General features: G+C 38.6%; 2 protein-coding genes and 1 long non-coding RNA gene across 7 annotated transcripts; 1 reads left to right on the forward strand and 2 right to left on the reverse strand.

Moving 5' to 3' along the window:
- Nucleotides 1-117: 117 nt before the first annotated feature.
- gen1 (GEN1 Holliday junction 5' flap endonuclease) lies at nucleotides 118-8,475 on the reverse strand. 3 transcript variants are annotated; one of them, XM_085134157.1, is made up of 15 exons: nucleotides 8,319-8,475; nucleotides 8,005-8,153; nucleotides 7,720-7,918; nucleotides 6,859-7,035; nucleotides 6,605-6,715; nucleotides 6,440-6,513; nucleotides 6,259-6,344; nucleotides 5,959-6,109; nucleotides 5,840-5,876; nucleotides 5,672-5,752; nucleotides 5,460-5,590; nucleotides 5,296-5,357; nucleotides 2,940-3,089; nucleotides 1,275-2,554; nucleotides 118-231 (listed from the first exon to the last, which is right to left on the reverse strand). In XM_085134157.1, exons 2-14 carry the CDS (start codon nucleotides 8,034-8,036, stop codon nucleotides 1,308-1,310), a joined length of 2,538 nt encoding a protein of 845 aa, XP_084990283.1. In that variant the 5' UTR covers nucleotides 8,037-8,153; nucleotides 8,319-8,475; the 3' UTR covers nucleotides 118-231; nucleotides 1,275-1,307. The 3 variants fall into 3 exon arrangements, with proteins under 3 accessions (XP_084990283.1, XP_084990281.1, XP_084990282.1); XM_085134155.1 differs by having other exon boundaries at nucleotides 8,005-8,475; XM_085134156.1 differs by lacking the exon at nucleotides 118-231 and having other exon boundaries at nucleotides 944-2,554; nucleotides 8,005-8,475.
- A 62-nt stretch (nucleotides 8,476-8,537) lies between these two features.
- On the forward strand, nucleotides 8,538-19,880 carry ppil6 (peptidylprolyl isomerase (cyclophilin)-like 6). Of its 3 annotated transcripts, XM_085134172.1 has the most exons (9): nucleotides 8,539-8,692; nucleotides 8,771-8,866; nucleotides 12,499-12,687; nucleotides 13,656-13,718; nucleotides 13,885-14,032; nucleotides 14,222-14,281; nucleotides 14,963-15,098; nucleotides 15,199-15,267; nucleotides 15,635-19,880. In XM_085134172.1, the coding sequence occupies exons 1-9, from the start codon at nucleotides 8,615-8,617 to the stop codon at nucleotides 15,663-15,665; spliced, it is 870 nt and encodes a 289-aa protein (XP_084990298.1). In that variant the 5' UTR covers nucleotides 8,539-8,614; the 3' UTR covers nucleotides 15,666-19,880. The 3 variants fall into 3 exon arrangements, with proteins under 3 accessions (XP_084990299.1, XP_084990298.1, XP_084990300.1); XM_085134173.1 differs by lacking the exon at nucleotides 15,635-19,880 and having other exon boundaries at nucleotides 8,538-8,641; nucleotides 15,199-15,622; XM_085134174.1 differs by lacking the exon at nucleotides 15,635-19,880 and having other exon boundaries at nucleotides 8,543-8,692; nucleotides 15,199-15,622.
- LOC146501704 (uncharacterized) lies at nucleotides 19,306-20,584 on the reverse strand. Its single transcript, XR_014869608.1, has 2 exons — nucleotides 19,863-20,584; nucleotides 19,306-19,641 (listed from the first exon to the last, which is right to left on the reverse strand). It is a non-coding gene; the product is annotated as an uncharacterized LOC146501704 (long non-coding RNA).
- Nucleotides 20,585-20,731: the final 147 nt, after the last annotated feature.

Below are 20,731 nucleotides of genomic sequence, written 5' to 3' on the forward strand. Positions count from 1 at the left end.
ATTCTAATAATAATATAAAACAAATAAGATTAAAGAGCCAGTGTTATAGGACAGAGTTGTTATTTGGGCAGAGGATGCAGCTGTCACCAAGCTCCTGCCAGACCTTTCATGTCTGAAAAGGTGTGAGGCCTCACTCAGGATCAAGGGGACCAACTCTGGTGGGTTGTAAAAATCCAATGGCTCGGCCTCCTCTGTGCCTCCTGTCAGCTGCAGGGTCTCCTCCCTGCAACTCTGTCAAACAGTGGTGGGAGAAAATGAGCACATGTGATGCCATCAGTGAGTATTTAACACTTAACCTCTGCTTATCCAAAACCTCCTTCTGGTGCATTAAAATTAAACCTCATTCTTCATTAGTATTAAATATGTTAAACTTTATTTGTGCACAGTGGTCTCCTCTGTTTTAGAGAAAGCTTCATTCACAGTAAGCTTATGGCAAAATCTATTCACGTTTCTTGGTTAACAGATTCGTATATAAAACATTAAAAGACTGAAAATGACTGTAACTCAAAGATATTAGAATCATAATTGTGAGACAATGAAAAGCAGACATTTTTAATATTAATAATTAATATGCTCAATATTGAGTCATTTTCTCAGAAGTTTGAGTTAGTAAGGTGAAACTTTAAAATAATAACCAGTAACTGACTTAAAGATGAAAACAATGTGTTTTTTTTTTTTTCCAATGGCAGAAACAAGCTTCCATACTTAAGTCAGATTCTGTTGAGTGTTATGAATTCTTTCAAATTTCTGGTTATTATCTCAAAATTTGACCTTACTATATCAAACATCTGAGAATATAACTCAATATGGAGAAAATAACATGAAATTTCAAGTTGTTATGTTGGAATTTTGAGAAAATATCCAGAAATTTGGGGATTACTATCTTAAAATTTCAGGTTATTATCGGAAAATTTTGGATTATGGATGGAAAAAAAGATTATTGTTTTTAGTGACAGAAAAAGCTTTTGCTGAGTGTGGTTTTACATTTATTATGGAAGCTTGTTTCTGCCACTGGAAAGTCAAAAATTTGGATTACTATCTGAAAATTTCAACTTCCTGACTCAAACGTAGGAGAAAATAACTTGAAATATCCCATTATTAATTTGAAATTTTGAGATAACCTGAAATCTTGACTTATATACTGTAAAAGGTTTTTGGAATCTTTTCAGTGGCAACAAAAAAACACAAACTTCCATATCAAATATTTGAGCTTATGTTACAAGTGTTTCCAAAGTCCAGAGTAAACTTTCAATGTTAAAAGAGCAACAGCTTACATGTTTTTGTCCTTTGTCGTGTAACCACACTGATTACTTCTGAAATTTCAGCCTCAGTCTCTCTGCCAGTGGCAGCGGACTCTCGCTACAAATCACAGAGTCGTCGCTCTCTGACACGGTGATGGGTGAGGCTGGAGTGGGAAGGAACACGTTGGCACCAACATCAGCTGCTGGGACATCCTGGCAGTTGTTTTCAGTTGATACAGGTGTGCTGTTATTTTCAAAATGTTTGCTCTGAGGTTTTTGTCTTGCTAAATGAAGGCTCCGAGCGGGTTTGGTTGCTGCGTGTGAAGAAACTGGTTTCAGAGGGAAGTCTGAAACAAAGCTGCCTTTGAGTTTGTGTTTAGGTTTTGTTTTTGTCCGTCTTTGAGATCCACACTTCTGGTTCTCCACGTCGCTGTCCTCGCTGGATGAACGAACGCTCATACACACACTCTTTTTGGTGGTCTGTGGCATGCTCTCGTCCTTCTTGTCACTTGTACCTGGGTTAGAGTGGCACCTCTGTGGTGGGACAACCAATGACTGAATAGCTGTCCTGACAAATTTATATTTGTGTGGCGGCTTTTTGGAGTCATTAAATGTGTCTTTGGCTTTACTTTGAGCCGGGGCAGGTGGCTTTTCTATCTGGGTTTTTTCTGCATGTGCTTCATTTTTCTTAACAGCAGATCCTTTGCTAACCTCACTGGAAATGTGTCCACTGGGTTTTGACTTGACTGCATCATTGCATACCTGATTCACAATTTTGGCTGTATTCTTCATGAGCACCCGCTCCCTTAGAGGACACTGTGAGTAGAGCTCTGGAGCAGATCTGGAGTCTACTGGTTTGACATCAGGTGAGATTTTCTGCTCTGTTTTTTGACTCTTTGTTTCACCGTCTGTGGTTTTATTTAGCTCTGGACCAGTGGAGTGGCTGGTAGCTGCTTGTTGGGATGGAGAAGATGTGAAGGACAAAGCATCCCAGTCAATATCACTCAGGTGTAGCGCTTCAATTACAGCAGAGACAGAAGGTGAAGCAACTGGCTCAGAGTCAGCACGAGACAGAGGAGTATTGGGGCAATCACTCACGCTGGAGCGATCATCTTTTCCTCTTTCATTCTGCTTATGGCTCACCGGTGTGTCCAGAATCACAACCTCTGGTTCATCTGTGCTTGCCAACGTAGGGAGCAGCTTTGGCTGTTGAGTCATAGAATTCGATAAAGAGGAACTCTGAAGAGTCATCTGAGCCAAGAGGTCTGATAAACCATCCGAGGGCTTCTCCTTTTTACTTTTTGGCTTCTTTTCTGTAAAAGAAGACACGTTATCAGAAGATTATCTGAATTAGTTTCCTGTTAATCCTAATACTTTTTCAGTGTCTGTGCCTAGTTTTCCTGCAAACTAGGAATTAAATCTAGATAGCAGTGATGATTTGTGTGTTCAAAGCTCAGTTTGTATAAAACGAAAACAGAACCTATGAGATAGCTGAATCAAGGCCTCTGGTGTGAACCAGCTACATTTGCATGTGTCCCAGCTGCTTTAATAAACAGTGTTGAGACGCAAGTTTAAGATGCAAGTGTCTTTGATCGGGATGGCCTTGTCATAGCAGAGAAGATTTTAGCTATGTGTAAAAGCACATAGCTAAAATGGACTTTGTGCATTTAAAGTGGATATCATAAATCACTGTCTTACTCTTTGTCTTGTTCTCTTCAGCCAGAGCTTTGTGTCTGAGGTAGGTCTCCACCAGCTCAGGGTAGGCCACACGAAACAGAGACTCCTCCTCCACCGTCCTCACCTCACGCTGTTCCTCTGCAGGCCGATCCTCAGGAAACACAAAATGTTCTGCAGAACAGACATTAACATCAGCTCCAACTTCTCACACTGAAATATTTAAACTCCTCAAACTTTTCATATTTTTTGCCTTAAAAAGTGAGTAATAAATTCAAATATCTAAATGTCCATTAATGTCCTGTTCACTGATCATTGCAGTTCTCAGCACTTTCGTTCTCGTTATTAAGGCACCAGGAAGTAGAAATTTTGAGAGACAATGTCCTTGTGAAATTAAGCTATTTTTACATTAATATGCAACTTATTTACATATTATTTACTTATTTTAAACCATGACAAAATTATCAAATGATGATACAGTTAGCTGAATACAAAAAAAGTAGTTATGACAGTTTTTGTAGTTTTGCTTACGTACGCCACCACATTGTTTTAAATCAAACAATCAAGATGTGATTGTAGAGACAACTTTCAGCTTAAATTCAAGAGGCTGTACAAAAATCCTGTAGTGTCAGCCGCTTTTATGCACAGTTCCCTGTTTTCAGAAGTTCAAAATTAACTGAACAAATTTATAATTTAAATGATGATTGTTTTTAATACTTTGGTAAAATCCTTTTTAGTCAATGAATGGCCGTTTCCTCCCTTGAGATGCTCTGCTAGGCACCGTCTGAATATCCAATTTCTTTGCCTATTGTTCACCAACCTTTTGGGTTGCTTTTGCACTATGCTTTGGGTCATTATCGATTTGAATTGTGAAGCACTGTCTGATCCACTTTGCAGCATTTGGCCAAATCCTACATCTATCAGCAGTCACATCATCAATAAACATTTGTAAATTAGTTACACCGGCAGCCAGACAAGCCCATGTCATAACATTACCTCCACCATGCTTGACAGATGCTCTGATGTACTTTGGATACTTAGCCATTTTCTTTTTCTCTTCTCATAATCCTGGTACAAGTTAATATTGGTTTTATGTCTAATGTCTAATTTAGCCCTCTTGTTCTTGACTGTAACCAGTGGGTTGCACGTTGTGAATGATCCCTCAATATCCATTCATGAAGGTGCCTCTTGATTGTAGGCCATGTTTTGGAGTTGTTTTTCTTAGCCATGGAAATGAGTCTGTCATGATGTACTTTAGTTTTCTTCTGTGGTCTTGCAGTCCTTTTGGTGTTGCTGAGCTGATCGGTTCACTAATTCTTTTTAAGATTGCACCAGATTTTAGATTTGGCCATGCCTAAATATTTTGCAAACTCTCTAATAGGTTTATTTTGTTGGGATCTTTTTGTTTGTTTTGTTTTAGTCAAATGATGGCTTTATCTGGGATAAAAACCTCTGTCACATTAAACATGTGGAGCTCCATGGTGTGGCAACCCCTTGTGAGGAAGGAGCAGTTGGCTTCCTTCAATTACACTGGCATCTCTTTTTTGTGACTCATATTGAGAGTTGCAGTGAAAAGCTAAAAAATACACATTGAACACTTGGAATACACTCCAGATCCTTTATTTGCTTAATTTGTCATGGAACATCAAGGGGACGGGCCTTACCCAGCCATGAAACTGCCTGTCAGTTAACAAAATTACCAAATTTTGAGCCTCTCGGAGGCCCGTGCATAAAAACCGCTGCAATTCCTGAACAGTTAATGTAGCACTTTTGTAAAACCCCTCAAGTTAAAACTTAAAGTCTGCAGCCAATCACATATTCATCGTCCAAATTAAAATATGCTGTGGTAGAGTATGAAGACAAGCTTACTTATGGAGCCAACTGTATTTACCCTGAGGAATAGAATTTACAGCCACTAATCAAACTGTAAGTCGCTATTTCTGATATAAAAACATAGATTTGTCATTTTTACTACAACTGGTGTTACTTCAAAATACGTATTCAGCTCTGTCATTTCTACATTTATATCCTTCCTCTGATGTAGAACAATCTAAGTTAGCTGAGATTTTCTGACGTCACTCACATCAGACGGGCTTGTTAGTTAAGGGGACTTTAATATGACAGATTTCCCAGCTCAGGGAGGAAGCCACTTTAGCACCTAGTGCCTGTTGTGACTGATCTGTCACCTCTGAACCCCACCTCACAGCCAGTCACTAACAGACAACTCGGTGACGAGCACCCTGCACCCCAACCTCCACTAAACACAGTACTCCTGTCACTCAAATCAGCTTTTTATTCTTGAGTGTCATTTTTATTCCCCTTCTATTGTATGCTGTGAGTAAATTGTGCTTTTTTTCCCCATCATGGGATTTAAACTGACCTGGTGTTCTCCAGATGACTTCAAAGCAAGCAATGCCATTCCTCACTCTTGGTTTAAATATTCTTTAGCATGAAAAAAAGGTTGAAAGTTAAGAATGTAAAGCTGTTATAATAACAATATCATAAAAGTGATAACTTATCTGACATTAAAAACTGTAACACTACCGGATGGGCTCAACTTGGCAGAACATGTCTGTTCCATATTTTCGGTTCATCAGCTCAGCGTAGGTCATCAACACTAGCACCTTTTCGCTGGTGTAGTGCTTCGGCCACTCCATCTTATCATAGGCGAATTTCTAAAGACACAAAACGTAAATGTTTACACGCAGCCCGCCGAACAGACGACCTTACACTTAATAATTTACAAACCCATTAACCTGGATCAGCAGCATATTTGGCTTCCTCCTCTTAAAATGTGACACAGGCTTATCTTTGGAAACCAGAAACTCACGAATGATCTGCAAGACATGGTTTAAGCATTAAAAATGACTCAAATTATTTGTCAAGTTATTAATAAAAAATAAAAAAGAAAGATCAAAATGTACCTCAGTGAAAGGGAAATGCTGACTTGCCAGTGTTTTCCTGCAAAAAAGAACTTGTCTGTTTAGTTTGATAGTTATTAAATAGCAGAAAATCAGCTTTGACATTCTGAATTGCCGTTCACCTCCTGATGTTTGCCTCAAAAGACAAGGCCTGGCGAGTCTGTTCACAGCGGTGCCAGTCACACGGACACTGGTAATCGAAATCCTGAGGCTGACAGAAGCGATTACTGCCGCAGAGCACACATCCGCGGGACTCGTGAGTCTTAGCTGATCCTGATAACGAAAGAATAACAGTCAGTAAGGGGTCTCAGATGCTGAAATCTCTCACATACTTGCATGTTTTGACGTGACAGTTTAAAAGGCTTTAAAATAGCCACAGGATCAGGAGTGGAGGTCAGAGTTCAAAGCAGGGCACCACTCACCAGGATGTCGACACAAGTTGCAGTGAGGAACCTTCTTTACACCTCCTTCAAACACTTCTGTGGTCTCTTCATTCCACTGGATGAACCTGTAGTTATCAGAAAGAACACGAACACAACCTTTAACTCGGGCTACGTAGAGAGAAACTGCTTAGCTACATTCACGTGTGTTTGTATTTTTTACCTCTGTAGGAGTGTTTGTCCTTTCAGCGTCTGAATGAGCCTCAGAGCCTGCTCTTTGCCAACACCTGGTATGCCCTTATGGAAACAGGAAAGTATTCAGTAAACAAAAAGCATTGATACTACAGATTTTCCTTTAGCCAATTTCAGATTAAGGTGTCTTCACTACCTTGGGAATATAATCACAGCCAAGGAGAATGGCCAGACCGACAAGATTCTCTCTGGACAGATTTAAGTCTGTTTGCACTCGAGAAGTCTGGTAACAGTCCACCTGAGGGTCCTGCAGTATAAAATACATGCAGGTCAGTGAATGATAGCTTCAAGGCTGCAGGATTTCCAAACCATCTGTAGCGTAATTACACAAGTAACCGCATCTTATTACTCCAAAGAGGTTTTTCTTAAGATTAACTTCCACAGACATACTTTACTGTTCATGTTGAAGTTCCTGTACACAGTACGGGCTCCATACAAGAACGCGTCTCCATCGTTAGTGATGCAGCCGTCCACCAGGCCCTGCGAGTCCAGGTAGGCACACATGGCCTCAGCCTCTCCAGCAGCTGTCACCCACGGTACACCCAGGTAGTCCAACATCTCTGCACACTACAGAGGGAGTACAAAGAGATGCAAGGCCACTGGAGGTAACAATTACAAACGAGAAATTTATCCCAGGAGTTCAAATATTTGATTTTATTTACAACTTAACCATGAAAAGGTAAATAAAAATATTGTTGCCTGACAAAAAAACACAATTTGTCATACATTTTCAAATAGACTTTCATATTTTCAAGTAAATTTGCCAGTTATTTCCTATAGGTGTAATATAAAAATGTTTCTGTACATGTTTATTGTTGTTTTTTCTTTATTTCTCAAAAATCTAACTTCTTTCATGAAGCTTCTAAATCTGACTTTAATTCTTGCCAGTTTGCCATTTTTGTCCTTATAACTTCATGTTGTTCCTCCAAATTTAAAAAATGTAAAAAAAAAAAAAAAAAAAAAAAAGTTAATCTAAATGTTTAAATTATTATTAACTATTTTCTTCTGTTTGCTGGTATGTTTCTTGTGAATTTATAATGTTTTCTCTAAATGTGACCATTTTTTCTAGTAAAATGGTGGTTTCTCATCATTGTTTTTATATTAATCATTTTACATTTTTCTCTAAACTTGACAGATCTTGCTTTTTCATCTAAATTGTACCGGGTTAAAAAAAATGCCGTCGTAGCAAGCTGAAAAGTGGGCAGAGATAACCACAGACGTTTTCTTTTGAGCAGGAGATTACAGACCTACCTCTCTCAGCACGGCTTTAAAGCGCCCCCTGCTGGTGCCTGTTGCAAACTTCGGAGCAGTGCTCTTCTTGAAGCCTCCATATCTTGTTTCTGTCCTCTTGTTCATGGTTTCTGCTTTAATTTTTGGAGCCTCTCCTTCCATAACAAACACGAGCTTCACCCCCATCAGTGTGAGGGATGATACCCTGAAAAATAAATTCCTGGACACAGCGTGGAGTAAGAAAAGCTTTTAAATTTATAGTTACTTGGAGGCAACATCGCGATGACTTTATTATGAGTACATTACCTCAGATGGGGCTTCGTGACTCTCCCCATCATTGCTTGGACGTGCTGGGCTTCGCACACCCACAAACTCAGATCGACTGCCAGCGTCTTTCCGCTCAAACTGTACAGAGGCACCGACTCACGAACCGGCTCCACGATAGACCACAAATCCTGAACGCCCATATTTACACACAAGTGGATTTTAACCAATTAAAAACGGAGAAATGTATTTTTAAAAAACCCAGTGTTACAACAAAAAAAACCTGTACAGCAAGTCGGAATTTTCGAACTGTGGCGCCAATGGGCCGCGTCCCATTTTGTTAAAGGTCTACGTACTAACGTTGCCTTGTTTCTGCATTCATTGGCTTTGCTCTGAAAACAAAGTGGATGAGAGGTTTACACTGCATCTACAAGGTGATAGTCGTTATATTTATTAACAGATTAACTTAGCTTTAAATAAACAATAAATTATGAAGGACAAAGTAGCAATGAAAGAAACAGTCCCCAGAGTCGGTCGAAGCCCGGCGGACTAAATAAGACGTCATATTAAAGCGCCTTCAAATCCTCGTTGCTATGGATACGAGGCACCGTTTACAGTGAATTGTCTGTTTACTGTCGCTCTCTTTTCAACCATGGACTCAAAAATACTCATTGAAATTGTGGGTGTGCTTAAAGACTGCAGTTTCCACGTTGCTAAAAGCATCGCCGAGGTACACTAACGCTTTCTCTGGTTTAATTTCACCTAACCTGTTGACCTTTCACCCGTATCTGTCCACTCTGCTCAACAGGGACTAAAACAGCAGTTTCCTGCGGCGTTTCTGGATCCAGAAATTAGGCCACTTTTTGAATTTGAGTGGCACGGGTATCTCTGCGACAAGAAGAGGGTATGTAACAAAATATTTTTTGCTTTGTAAAAACTGGCAAAAACTAAAACTTAAACCTGCCCCCTGATAATAATAATAATAATAATAATAATAATTATAATAATAATAAGATACTAAACCAAACACTGAAATTAATTTTAAAAAATTAAAAAGAAAGTAACACCAGACGTTCTAGATGCATAATCTTTCAGGTTATATTTATCTGCTACTGTCTTGAGCAACCAAACATTTCTTGGCTCCTTAAGCCTGGTCCTGCCAGAGGTTTCTTCCTGTTACAATGGTGCTTTTCTTTCCCACTGTCACCAAGTTCTATGTATGTGATCTGAAATGCAAGCAGATGAGGTGCTGTGGCAAAATCCTAAAAGGAGCAGCTGAAAGAAGAATGAGCTCAAAGATCAATTTCTTGGACATTTTTAATAGATTCAACTATTTTTTCCATCTGTGCATCAAAATTGTTAATTAGTTTCTCTTAATTTCATCTTACTCATAGATAACTCAAAAGTTTGAGATAATAACCTGAAATTATTATATACACAGACTCAGCAGGCAGGATTTAACATAAGGTATTTAATGGTGGATTGAAAAAAAAAGCCAAACAGAATTTGACAGGGAACACACGATGGAAGGCAACAGACATCAGAACAAGGACAAAGGGAAGACTGAAGCAATGCATACACAAAAACACAGACACAGAGAACAATCGGGGAAGTGGAAACAGCTGAGAAATTAGACAGGGGGAGTGATGATGATCAGGGTGCATTCCAAAAGCCCTTCCTATCTCTTTTTCCTAACGTCATCAAGGTCAAGAAAAGGTGGGGTAAGAGAACTGATAAGAGAAGAGCAGTGCTTTGAGAAAAAGGAAAATTAAAGCAAGATTTACTCATGTCTGCACCATGCAGAGCTGGCTTCTGATGTTACAAAGCTGCTGGAGCTACTCAAGTGGCACAAAGTCCACTTTGTGACTGAAAGTTGTAAACAGGAATATTTTTGCGGCTGGCCTTTATTGTATATGTATGTGTAGAAATTTCACTTTCTGGAGGAGAATATTTAAACAAGTCACGTAAATGTGATTCAAAAAAATCTGCAGCACACAATATACGGGAAAATTGCACAACATACAACACTTGGGCATGTTGTGGTTTCGATTGTTGTTATAAGTAGGGTTCATTTTTTAGGAAGGAGAGATGTTATCCAAACAAGTGCGTAATCAGTGCTTTGCATTAAAGCAAAGCTGTGAGTGCAATGTCAAAGTTCTCTGTCCTTGAACTCTTCACTCAGTCCTCATACTGAGGATTCAATAATAATAACAACGCTGTTGCGACTTTCATCCGTAAATAAAGCCGCGGCCGGCTGAGTTGGTTGTGTCCCTGTGACGCGCCTCCAATAATCCATAATGAGTCGTACTTGTACTTTGTGCATTTATTTTAAGAACAAAACAAAAACAAATGTTTGCGCTTTCAATCAATTTACAAATAGCGCATGGATTAACTGGTGTGCCAAAAAATGACGGTCAACAGAAAAGTTTGCCCACAAGCCACTCACCCAACAACACCTGCTGCGAACACCGAGATCAGGTAAATAGACTGTGACCACACCCACATGCCATCACCGGAGACACAGGTAAGGCTATACACCTGTGCCACCATAACAAAAAGGCAAAACATAAACATTGACTTTGGCTCTTACAAACGCATTGTATTTATGGAGAACTTTAGAAATACTGAAGGACACTTTACAAGCAATTAAATAAGAAAATCACTGTATGGATAAAATAAAACAGTTAGAAAGAAATCATAGAATTACAACTCAAAGCATAATAAAATTAAAATGAAACAGAATAGCTAAGCTTCAAAAGATGTGTTTTAAGGCTGGCTTTAGAGATAGGGAATGACTCAATGTTGTGAATGTGGTGCGGGAGAGAGTTCCAAGGACAAGGGGCCACTTGGCGGAAAGCTCTAATGCCCAGGGTGGTCGGGCGAGGAATAACTCCAAGTGTGAATGAGTGGCAATGTGCAGAAGGTCAGAGAGAGATGGAGGTCCGAGGTTATGGAAAAACTTGTGATCTTATGTTAAACAATGTTTTGTGTTCTTCTGCATGTTGTACAAGTCAGCTGTTCCATATAAACATATTAGAGGATTATATGGTGGAATAGTTTCTCTTCTAAATTTCCCTCTATTAATCACTTATCCCAGCTGACCTGAAGTGAAAATTAATTTTGGATAATCATGAAGCCTACAATGCAATAACACACCTTGCTAACATATGCAGAACCTTAAACATTCGTAATCTTAAGCCATTCATATGAAAGCCAAAAGACATTACTATAGTTGCACTAGGTCCTCATTTACATCAAGTGTAAATACCTTGGCTGCAATACATCATGTCAGGTTTCACTCTCTGGTAGACAAAGTTTGACACACAAACTTTGTCTACTATCAAAAATAAAAGAGTAAATAACATACACAAGTCAAGATTAACCCTGTGACAGACTGGCGACCTGTCCAGGGTGTACCCTGCCTCTCGCCCTATGACAGCTGGATTAGGCTCCAGTGCCCCCCCGCGACCCTGAAAAGGATAAGCAGAAGGGAATGGATGGATGGATGGATGGATGGCTGGATGGATGGATGAAGTCAGGATTGAGACATGACGCAGCAATAAAGAAACATGAAGACATGACTAACTGGGGAGACAGAATTGGATCACAAAAGATGATAACTAAAGATTATGTGACTGAATGAGGAACACAGACTGGAAACACAGGGGAGCAAGCACTGAAAGGACAAAGGACATCAAATTACAAAATCAAAACAAAACATGAGCTCACAGAAAACTCAAAACATCCCAAAACTCAAAAAACTGAAATACCCAGGACCATGAAACATTATTTCAGTATTACTGTTGTTATCAGGAAAATACGAGAGAGAGAGAGACAGAGAGAGAGCGAGCACTATCACAATATTATATATAATATTAACAGAAATCCGCTCTTTCAAAGGTAATTTGAATATGTTATTTGGGGTCATACCTGAGGAATAACACACATGACCTATTTTAGACTGCTTTTAAGGATATTTGTGTCTTATAAATGTGAAGCTGCATATAAAATATCAGTCTAATCCTGCCTGGAAAACTGTGTTTTTACAGGTCTCCATATCTGCTGTCGGACATCTCGACCGGACATCCAAATTCTTGAAGCATCATCACTATTTTCTAGCTTGAGCTCAGTACAGGCATAGTACCAGGTGCTAAGCCTCTTACAGTCTGAAGAAGGATGATAATATTTAGTAAGGGGTTAACTCAACCCGACTGCTGTCAGATAGAAATAGATTGTATGGACAAATGTGACACTGACATAATTAATTAATGTGGAAAAGTTATTTGTAAATGTAGCGGAAAAATGCAGCCTTTCCTTTGAAATATAGAAATTTAGCTGTTGTTCGACGGCATCATCTGAAATGAGTGGTGGCGTTATAAATAGTGGAGGTGAACGTGTGGACGGCAGCAGGTTTCTGGGGGGTTCTTGATGCTCTAAACCTACACAGTAAAATACTGCTTTGATTTATGACGTTACGGCTATTCTGGAACGCTGAATCACAGCATGCTCATTGTTGTTCCAAACTTGTGATTCAAGGAGCTGCGTGGTGAAGTGTGGCAGTACTCCAGCAGCCTGATGTGCTTTCTGAACGGCCGTCTCCTCGGTGATGAAAAGGATCTCGCCAGCTGGGCCGAGAATCAGTGGGGTTTCACTTTCGCCCGGCCGCAAGCTTTCTACACGACTCTTGCTGAGGAGTACTACATCGAACACCTCCAGAAAACTGGGGCAAGTCACGCAAACACTGTCACTTAAATATCCAATATAGGTAAAAATATGTTGACCAGAGAAGTCAAATTCATTTTACAATATTTAAATATTAAATATTATATTAAATATTAAAATATTTTTATTATTTTACAGAACCTCTCTGTAAAAAGTCTGTAAAATTCATTTTTTTCAGCTAAAAACAGAAATTTCTCTAGTACATAGTTGAAAAGCTGAATTTTAGTGTCATTTATTTCATTACTTTCGTGCACTATGTTCATGGGAGAGGTATTTATCAGTAGGAAAAGCTGTAAAAAATACAGAATTTACACCCTCCTTCATGTTTCCTAAGCTCTCCGGTATGCCAGATTGGAGTCTTTGCCAGGCCATTTCTGGCCCCCAGGCCTTGTGTTTTACAGCCCTGATATAGACAGTTTATTTACATTCTGTATTGGGAATCAAAGAGCAAATCAGCACCGTATATTTAGTTGTTATTTCATTAGTAAAAAAAAAGTGGCTTATTAAGTGTATCTTTCTGATGACGGTTTAAAGTCGTGAGTATGATTTGAAAACCAATTCATGTAAGATTCTTTTGAAAAATGTTGGGATGCAGCACATTTTATACCTAATCAAAATAACCAAAGGGAGCACACACTCAATATTAAAACTTTATTGTTGAAAAATATATTTGATGACAACATCATGTTTGGGGGGGGGGGGGGGGGGGGAGAAAGCGCTCAAGGTGTATAAATAGTCTTGTGTTCGTCTTTCAGTGTTCTAAGCTTATGTCTTTCTTTTTCACTGTTTCTTTCCTTGGGGCTCTTCAGTTTAGTCAGCTACTTCAACCTGTTTGGATTACACGCTTTATCTCTGGCAGTACTGCTCATGTCTGGTGTAACTCCATGCCTTTCCAGATATTTTGCATTGTGCATTTGAGTCCACCTCTCACTATATAAAATATTCAACATGCCTCTGCTCTTTTACTGTAGCATCAGTTTGTCTTCATGGATGTTGAGATTGCGGGAGAAGCTGCAGGGAGGTTAATGTTTGAGGTGAGCCAACTTTGACACATAAGGCATAGGATCCAAACTCATTGGCATCCTGCTACTTTTCAAAGGATCTTTTAAGACAGTCAGTCTAAACATTGGACTCCCAGATAAGAAAATATTTAATCATTACAGATGTGATAAGATATCATGTTTCCTCTGCTCTGCTCAGCTCTTCTCAGATATTTGTCCAAAGACATCCAAGAACTTTGAGGGTCTGTGCACAGGAGAGCAAGGACTGTCACAGAGTGGCTTCCCACTCTGCTATAAAGGCTCTCTGTTTCATCGGATTGTGCCCAATGGATGGGTGCAGGGTGGAGGTACACATGTATAAAAACATCTAATGTGACATCATACTTAAATATAGATACAGAAAATTTCACGATCTGTGATATATTAAACACTCTCATGAATATGTTGATAAATTGTTTAGATAGTTTTAATGGATTAATTAAATGTATTCATTAAAGTCAGCAGTACAGTTGTGGCTGTACCTATAAATTTCACAGATATTTCTCCAGAGAGGAAAGGAAATGGAGGCGAGTCAATCTACGGGCTAATGTTTGAAGGTATGCTCTACAGCGTTATGTTTAGAACATACTATATAAATACACTATTGGACTATGATGTCCATAGACAACATTGTGATATGTAGGGAGAGTAGGGAGTGAGTGGAAGAGAGTCTGGAGAGGTGGAGGTATGCACTGCACAAACTAGGAATGAAAGTCTGTAGAAGCGAGACAGAATATGTGTGTTAATGAGAAAGAAATGGGTGGAAAATGGGTATGTAAGGAGCAGAGGTAGTGAAGGTGAATAAGTTTAATTGCCTGGGATTAACCATCCAAAGCAACAAGAGAGGTAAAGAAGAGAGTGCTGGCAGGGTAGAGTGGGTGGAGACGAATGTCAGGGGTGTTTGTGACAGAAGGATAGTGGATATACTGGACAAAGAATGTTAAATATGGAGCTGCCAGGCAGGAGGAAAAGAGGAGGAGGTTCATGGACGACAGAAGATATTAAGCAAAAAGCTAAAGTTCTATATTTCAAAGGAATGGCTGCACTTTAACATCTACTATATTTACAAATAACTTTCCACATTAATGAATGATATCAGATATTTAGGTGATAGCGTGTGATCCACTAAAGTGATCCCTAAAGAAAAAGAAGAAGAAAAAGAAGAAGCCAGCATTGATTTACTTGTGCTTCCTCTATAAATGTTCACCTGAACTTGCACGTGCCTGCCCCTCTTTTAGATGAGAATTTTGCCATTTCACACTCTAAGCGCGGCATCCTGGGAATGGCTAATAAAGGTGCCCACAGCAATGGAGCCCAGTTCTACATCACCCTACAGCCAACACCATGGATGGATAAGACCTATGTTGCCTTTGGGTTGGTGTATCTGATTTTAGCTGAAAGACATCTTTTTAATTCCCACAGCTCTCACGTAGCTTCAAAAGTGAAGTTAAATCTATTTTCTTCTCTTTTGCAGTCAAGTCGTTGAGGGTCTCGATGTCCTGAGGAGGTTAGAAGAAGCTCCAACTTGCAATGAAAGGCCCAAGTATGAGTGTAGAATTATAGCCTGTGGAGTGCTTAAACCAGAGCTCATAAGCTTTAATCATTGATACATTTTTAAGCATTTTTTTCCTCAGTTTTTGATTCAGTAAAATAAACATGGTATGCATGTTTTCTTTTCTTTTTTTGTTAAATAAAAGCTTCACATTTGCATTTTGATTTTTTTTTAAACTGCATTTTAAAGTCAATAAGCTGTTTCATTCTTTTTGATGAATTAGACACCATCCGCTATGTGCATGTTTGACAGATGTAAACTTGTTATAGGGCTTTTATTGTAATATTTATTCATCTTCTTAATTCATCTTCTATACAAGTAAAACCTGTGAAATTTGCTTTTTTATTGATGTGTACAGAAACTTTTACTGTGAGAGGGATCTTCACTGAAAAGCCAAATATGTCTACTGGACAGAGAGAGCCGCAGTAATAAGCTGACAGTTTCAACAGTTAATGGGGTTGTAAAAGGCAATTCACAGGTTATCGCATAATGGCATAAAAACAAATGAGCTTTTACTTATGCTTAAAGGAAGTTGGGAAAATGGCATACAATTAAAGTATGAGAAGTACAGTTTATCTATTCTTCACAAGAGCCATCCTCTTCATCACTTTTTACAAGGACTAACAGAGGATGGCTTTTCTTCCTCATACCACGAGCACTGCATTTTTACCTTTGGAGATCCTTTTTGTATTATATTGAGCTTTTAACATGGCAAGATTTTTTAAGATTCTATTGGCCTGGAGTCTTAAGTTATTTTGATCTTTAACTATGTTCAGTTTGACTCTTAGTTTAGCTTTTTGTTCCAGTTACTGTTAAGTTTATGGTACTCCTTTCACTTTACCCTACTACCCCTTTGTTTCTCATGGATAGTCTAGTCTCCCTCAGTGAATCCCTGTTTCATTACTTTCTGTGTTATTTTGTTAGTTGTGTCCTTTAGTTTACATCTCCATGTCTCGTTATTAGATTTAGGTCACTCCTCTGTAATTCCAAAAGTGTCTCCACTCCAGTGAACTTTGTTTTTATCTGTTTTTTGGATTGTTCCATTTGCACCTTCAACAGAGGTTCTTTATTTTGATCATTGCTTGCTTTTGGGGTCCTCATACAGCATTACCTACTGATGACATGGTATATCTTGACTCATTTCACTTTTTTGCTGATGATTTGCAAATTTATCTACCTTTAAAAGCAGGGTCAGACCATCCTCAGCTCCTATTACGCTGCCTTGATGACGTCAAACGGTGGTTGTCATTAAATTATTTAAAGCTAAATGAAAATAAAACTGAAGTTGTCAATTTTGGCAACTTTAATCACATCGATAGCACTCTGGACCCCCTTTCCTCCTATTGTGAAACACATGTAAAAAACCTCGGTGTCTACATTGATGGTTCTTTTAAATTGAATAAGCAGGTGAGTGCAGTAGTTCAGTCCTGCTTCTTTCAGTTAAGACAGCTAGCTAAGGTAAAGCCATACCTCCCAGCTAACGTCTTTGAACGTGTTATTCACCTTTTCCTTACTTGCAGATTGGATTACTACAATTCATCGTATTATGGTCTAGACCAGGCCACCATCCATCGTCTTCAGATGGTCCAAAATGCAGCTGCTCGCCTGCTAACTGATACCAAACGGAGAGAGCATATAACCCCAGTTTTAGCTTCTTTACACTGGCTTCCTGTCTCCTACAGGATCCAATTTAAACTTTTACTTTTTGTTTTTAAGTCACTTAACGCCCGAGCCCCTCCTTACCTGTCTGAGTTCCTCTCTGCTTATGCTCCAGGAAAAACCACGAGGTCTAGCTCAAAATTAATGCTGTCCATCCCACGGACTTATCTCAAATCTCGTGGTGATAGAGCCTTCTCTGTGGCAGGTCCCAGATTTTGGAATAGTCTCCCCCTAAATATTAGATCTGCACAAACACTTGAGCAATTTAAATCACTACTAAAGACACATTTTTATGCCCTGGCTTTTAACACACTATGACCCAAGCATTCTGGTCGTATTTTAAATAGTTTTAGTTATTGTTTTAATTCTTTTATTGTCCTATTATTGTTTTATATAGTTATTATTGTATTACATTGTTGCTTTTTAATGCCATTTTAATATTGTTAAGCACTTTGTGCAGTATCGGCTGTTTGAAATGTGCTATATAAATAAACTTGACCTTGACCTTGACTTCCCATTGCCAAACCTTTGCCCTGCATACTTTATGTGTGTTTAGGTAAGATATATAAAAATGTCTGGCCACACTGACAATCTTTACCCCACATTTGGTTGTTGACATCTGGTCAGCGTATCCCCAATGAATATGGGCATTGTATTCTTGGTAGAGACCCGCATCATCAGGATGGAAATGCTTGACTCAGAACAATGATTCATTGATTTGCAGCGACCCTTTCTCCCTGACATGGCAAGTGCAACCAAACCAAGCCACAAAATAGCTCCACAAAGCAAAACAGAGCCACAGGGTCAACACCCTGTCAGGATAAAAAGTTCAGGCTTGTCCTAAATCTGTCAACAAACTCAATATAATATTACTCACATGTAAGCTTTCCTTCATTGACAGAGTTAAAAATGTTAAAATTTTAATTGGGAGGGGCTAGGATGGACAGGATTAGAAACAAGTAAATCAAAGGGACGGTTCAGGTTGAGCGTTTTGGAGGCAAAAAGAGGCAGGGCTGAGATAATTTGGACATGTGCAGAGCAGGGATAGTGGATGTAAAAGATGGAGCTGCCACGCAAGAGGTAAAGAGGAAGAGCACAGAGAAGGATTTTGGATGTAGTGAAGTGAGAGATGCAGAGGGAATGTGTTACAAAGGAGGATGCACCTCATATAGAGAGATGGAGGCAGATGATGAAGAAGAAGCTGGTTTTTCAAAATGTTTTTTTTTTTTTTAGTTTAGATTTATTTATTTATCTATCTATCTAGTTTTTATTTTTTTCCACATTCAATTTGAGGTTTTAGCAGGGGCGATTCTAGGATCAGAGCTTTGGGGGTGCTGAGCACCCAGAAAGCTGCCCAGCCAAGCAAGATAAACCTGTCTCTGTCAGTCCCTGCATCCTTAAATGTTGTCCCGAGTTCTCTCTGACTGTCACTTTGGTGCATTTAAACCCCTGTTCCTCCCTGTCCTCATCATCTGTTGTCTTCGTCTCCGTTATCAGTCATCATAATTTTACCATCTCTGTGCAAGTCTGCAAATTTCTTTATTAAATCATAAGATTCTTAAATTCATCAAGTCTCTCTGTGTCTGGGTCCTCGTAACAAAACATGACATCACTGTTTTGTACATTTTAACACAATTTAATCCCACATTTGTGAAAGAAAAGCAAAACACTTTTTGAAAAGTCTGTAACAAAACCATCAAATCTGATTAAGGTTATTTAAATGCTGCCAAAGAAGAATGGATTGGAATAGAAAAAATCCTAACCTTAATTACTGGGCGAGAATAATGAATGATACTCATAGTGAGTAAAAAGTAAACTGAGTGCATTTTTTGGACAGAGATTCACTTTTAATGTGTATGTATAATATAATACAGATACATAAAAATACACTCCCAGAACAGAATAAATTATTACAAATAAATTATTACAAAATATTAATAAAAACTATAAAAATTGAGGCAACTTTGCCTGTGGTAGAATGTATACAATGTATGAAAAAATCTTTATTGCAGATACTAATTTTACTAATTTAATAATACTAATTTTGTGTTGTAAGATTTATGAGTTTCATGCTTTCACAGTGGTACTTAGGAGAGCTTAACATTTTTATCAGGTGGTACACACTGTAAAAGGTTTGAGAAACACTGATAAGTGTATGTGTGCTTTTGGCAAACATTTAAAGCTGCTGTACAGAATCTTTGAAACAAGCTTAAAACATTTTTAGAATATAAACAGAGCACTCTGCTTCTCTTTACAGCTCCTCACTCCACCAGGGCTGTTTGGCACTTTCTGATAGTGTGCAAATGTGATGTACGCACTGTGGCAGTCATACAGACAACTGGACAGTCCAAAAGTTGGCCTACCTATTACTGGCTGAGGTTTTAGTAGAGTTGTGGCTGAACCACATAAAAATATATCATTAATTTTAATCTCCCCAATCAATTATAATGTTATGTTGGAATGTTGTTAAAGAGGGTCAAAAATGTTTCAACCCAGTTTGTTTTGCAGATTCTGTATAACAGCTTTAATATAGGGAGGACACAACTTCCAGATTGTGTGAGTAAAATAAGTTGTGTTTTTTTTTTCTTTGCCAGTTTAACAGTTTCTGTTGTGCCTGTCACTGTTCCCTGTCTGTTTTCTTACCTGGTTCTTCCTGACCTTGTACTTTCTCCTCATGTTCCCCTCTTTCCTCTCTCCCTCTTTGGACTGACAATCATACACAAATAGATTGTATTCAATTAGATGAAAAATTACATTAATATGAAAAAAATTATATTAAGATCACTAACAGAAAGTCCTCTCTCAGTGTACTTTCAACCAAAAGGCAAATAACCAAACCACATGAACATCTAATAAAAGATATAAACATTGAAACACTGATCCAACATTATTCTTGATTGACGGATCATTTGATTTTACACTTTTACCTGAATGTGGCTCCTTTTTTTGAAAAAACTTCCTTATATCCATTATGAACCTGGCTGTCTCTCTGTACACACACACACAACAGGAGTTATAAGGTTAATGGGCATTCAGTCAGTTAGCTAGTTAGTATCCATTTCAAACAGGACAGTCGTAACAGCAGTAGGCTGCCGACAATTTAAGGTTTTCGATTTTAAATAGGCTATATACATTTTAATGGGAGCAACAGGACGGTCAAATGTCGCTGAATTTACTACAGAGCAGGACGGATTGTAGGGTAGCAAACATTGTCGCAAAACACGCTTTCAACACTGCAGGTTACCTGGTGTAATGTTTTTCAGCTAAAAAGAAACATGGTCTGACTCCTACCTAACTATATTAAGAGTAACTGAAGGTTAAATGCAGCTAACATGTCCTGTTTTAAGCCAGGGACTCACACCTCCGCTCTGCTGCGTCTCAGCCACCATCGCTCTGGCAGCAACGGCTCTAGAGCCAGAGTAGGGGAGAGGCGAGCTGGAACAAACCATTTTGGGAGGGGGGGTTATCTATACTTTTGTTGTTAAAATGTTACGTCTCAAACAAGTACAGTACTGTATGTTTTTTATATTTTTAGTAGTGTGTCACACAAACAGCAAATATTGTCAAAAAAAGTAAGAAATCTTTGGGGGGTGCTTTGATTCATTTTCGGGGTGCTGAAGCACCCCCAAAAATGGGCTAAAATCGCCCCTGGGTTTTAGTTTAGTTTTAGTAAACTATAATAACCTTGAGATAAACTAGAATCATAACCAAGGGCCATTAATTAAAATGCTTTACCATGTAACTGCTGTGAATTACAGAAATAATTGCAGAAATAACATGTTTTTTTGTTTTTGTA

The sequence above is a fragment of the Neolamprologus multifasciatus genome, chromosome 15, assembly GCF_963576455.1.
Source record: "Neolamprologus multifasciatus chromosome 15, fNeoMul1.2, whole genome shotgun sequence".
NCBI lineage: Eukaryota > Metazoa > Chordata > Actinopteri > Cichliformes > Cichlidae > Neolamprologus > Neolamprologus multifasciatus.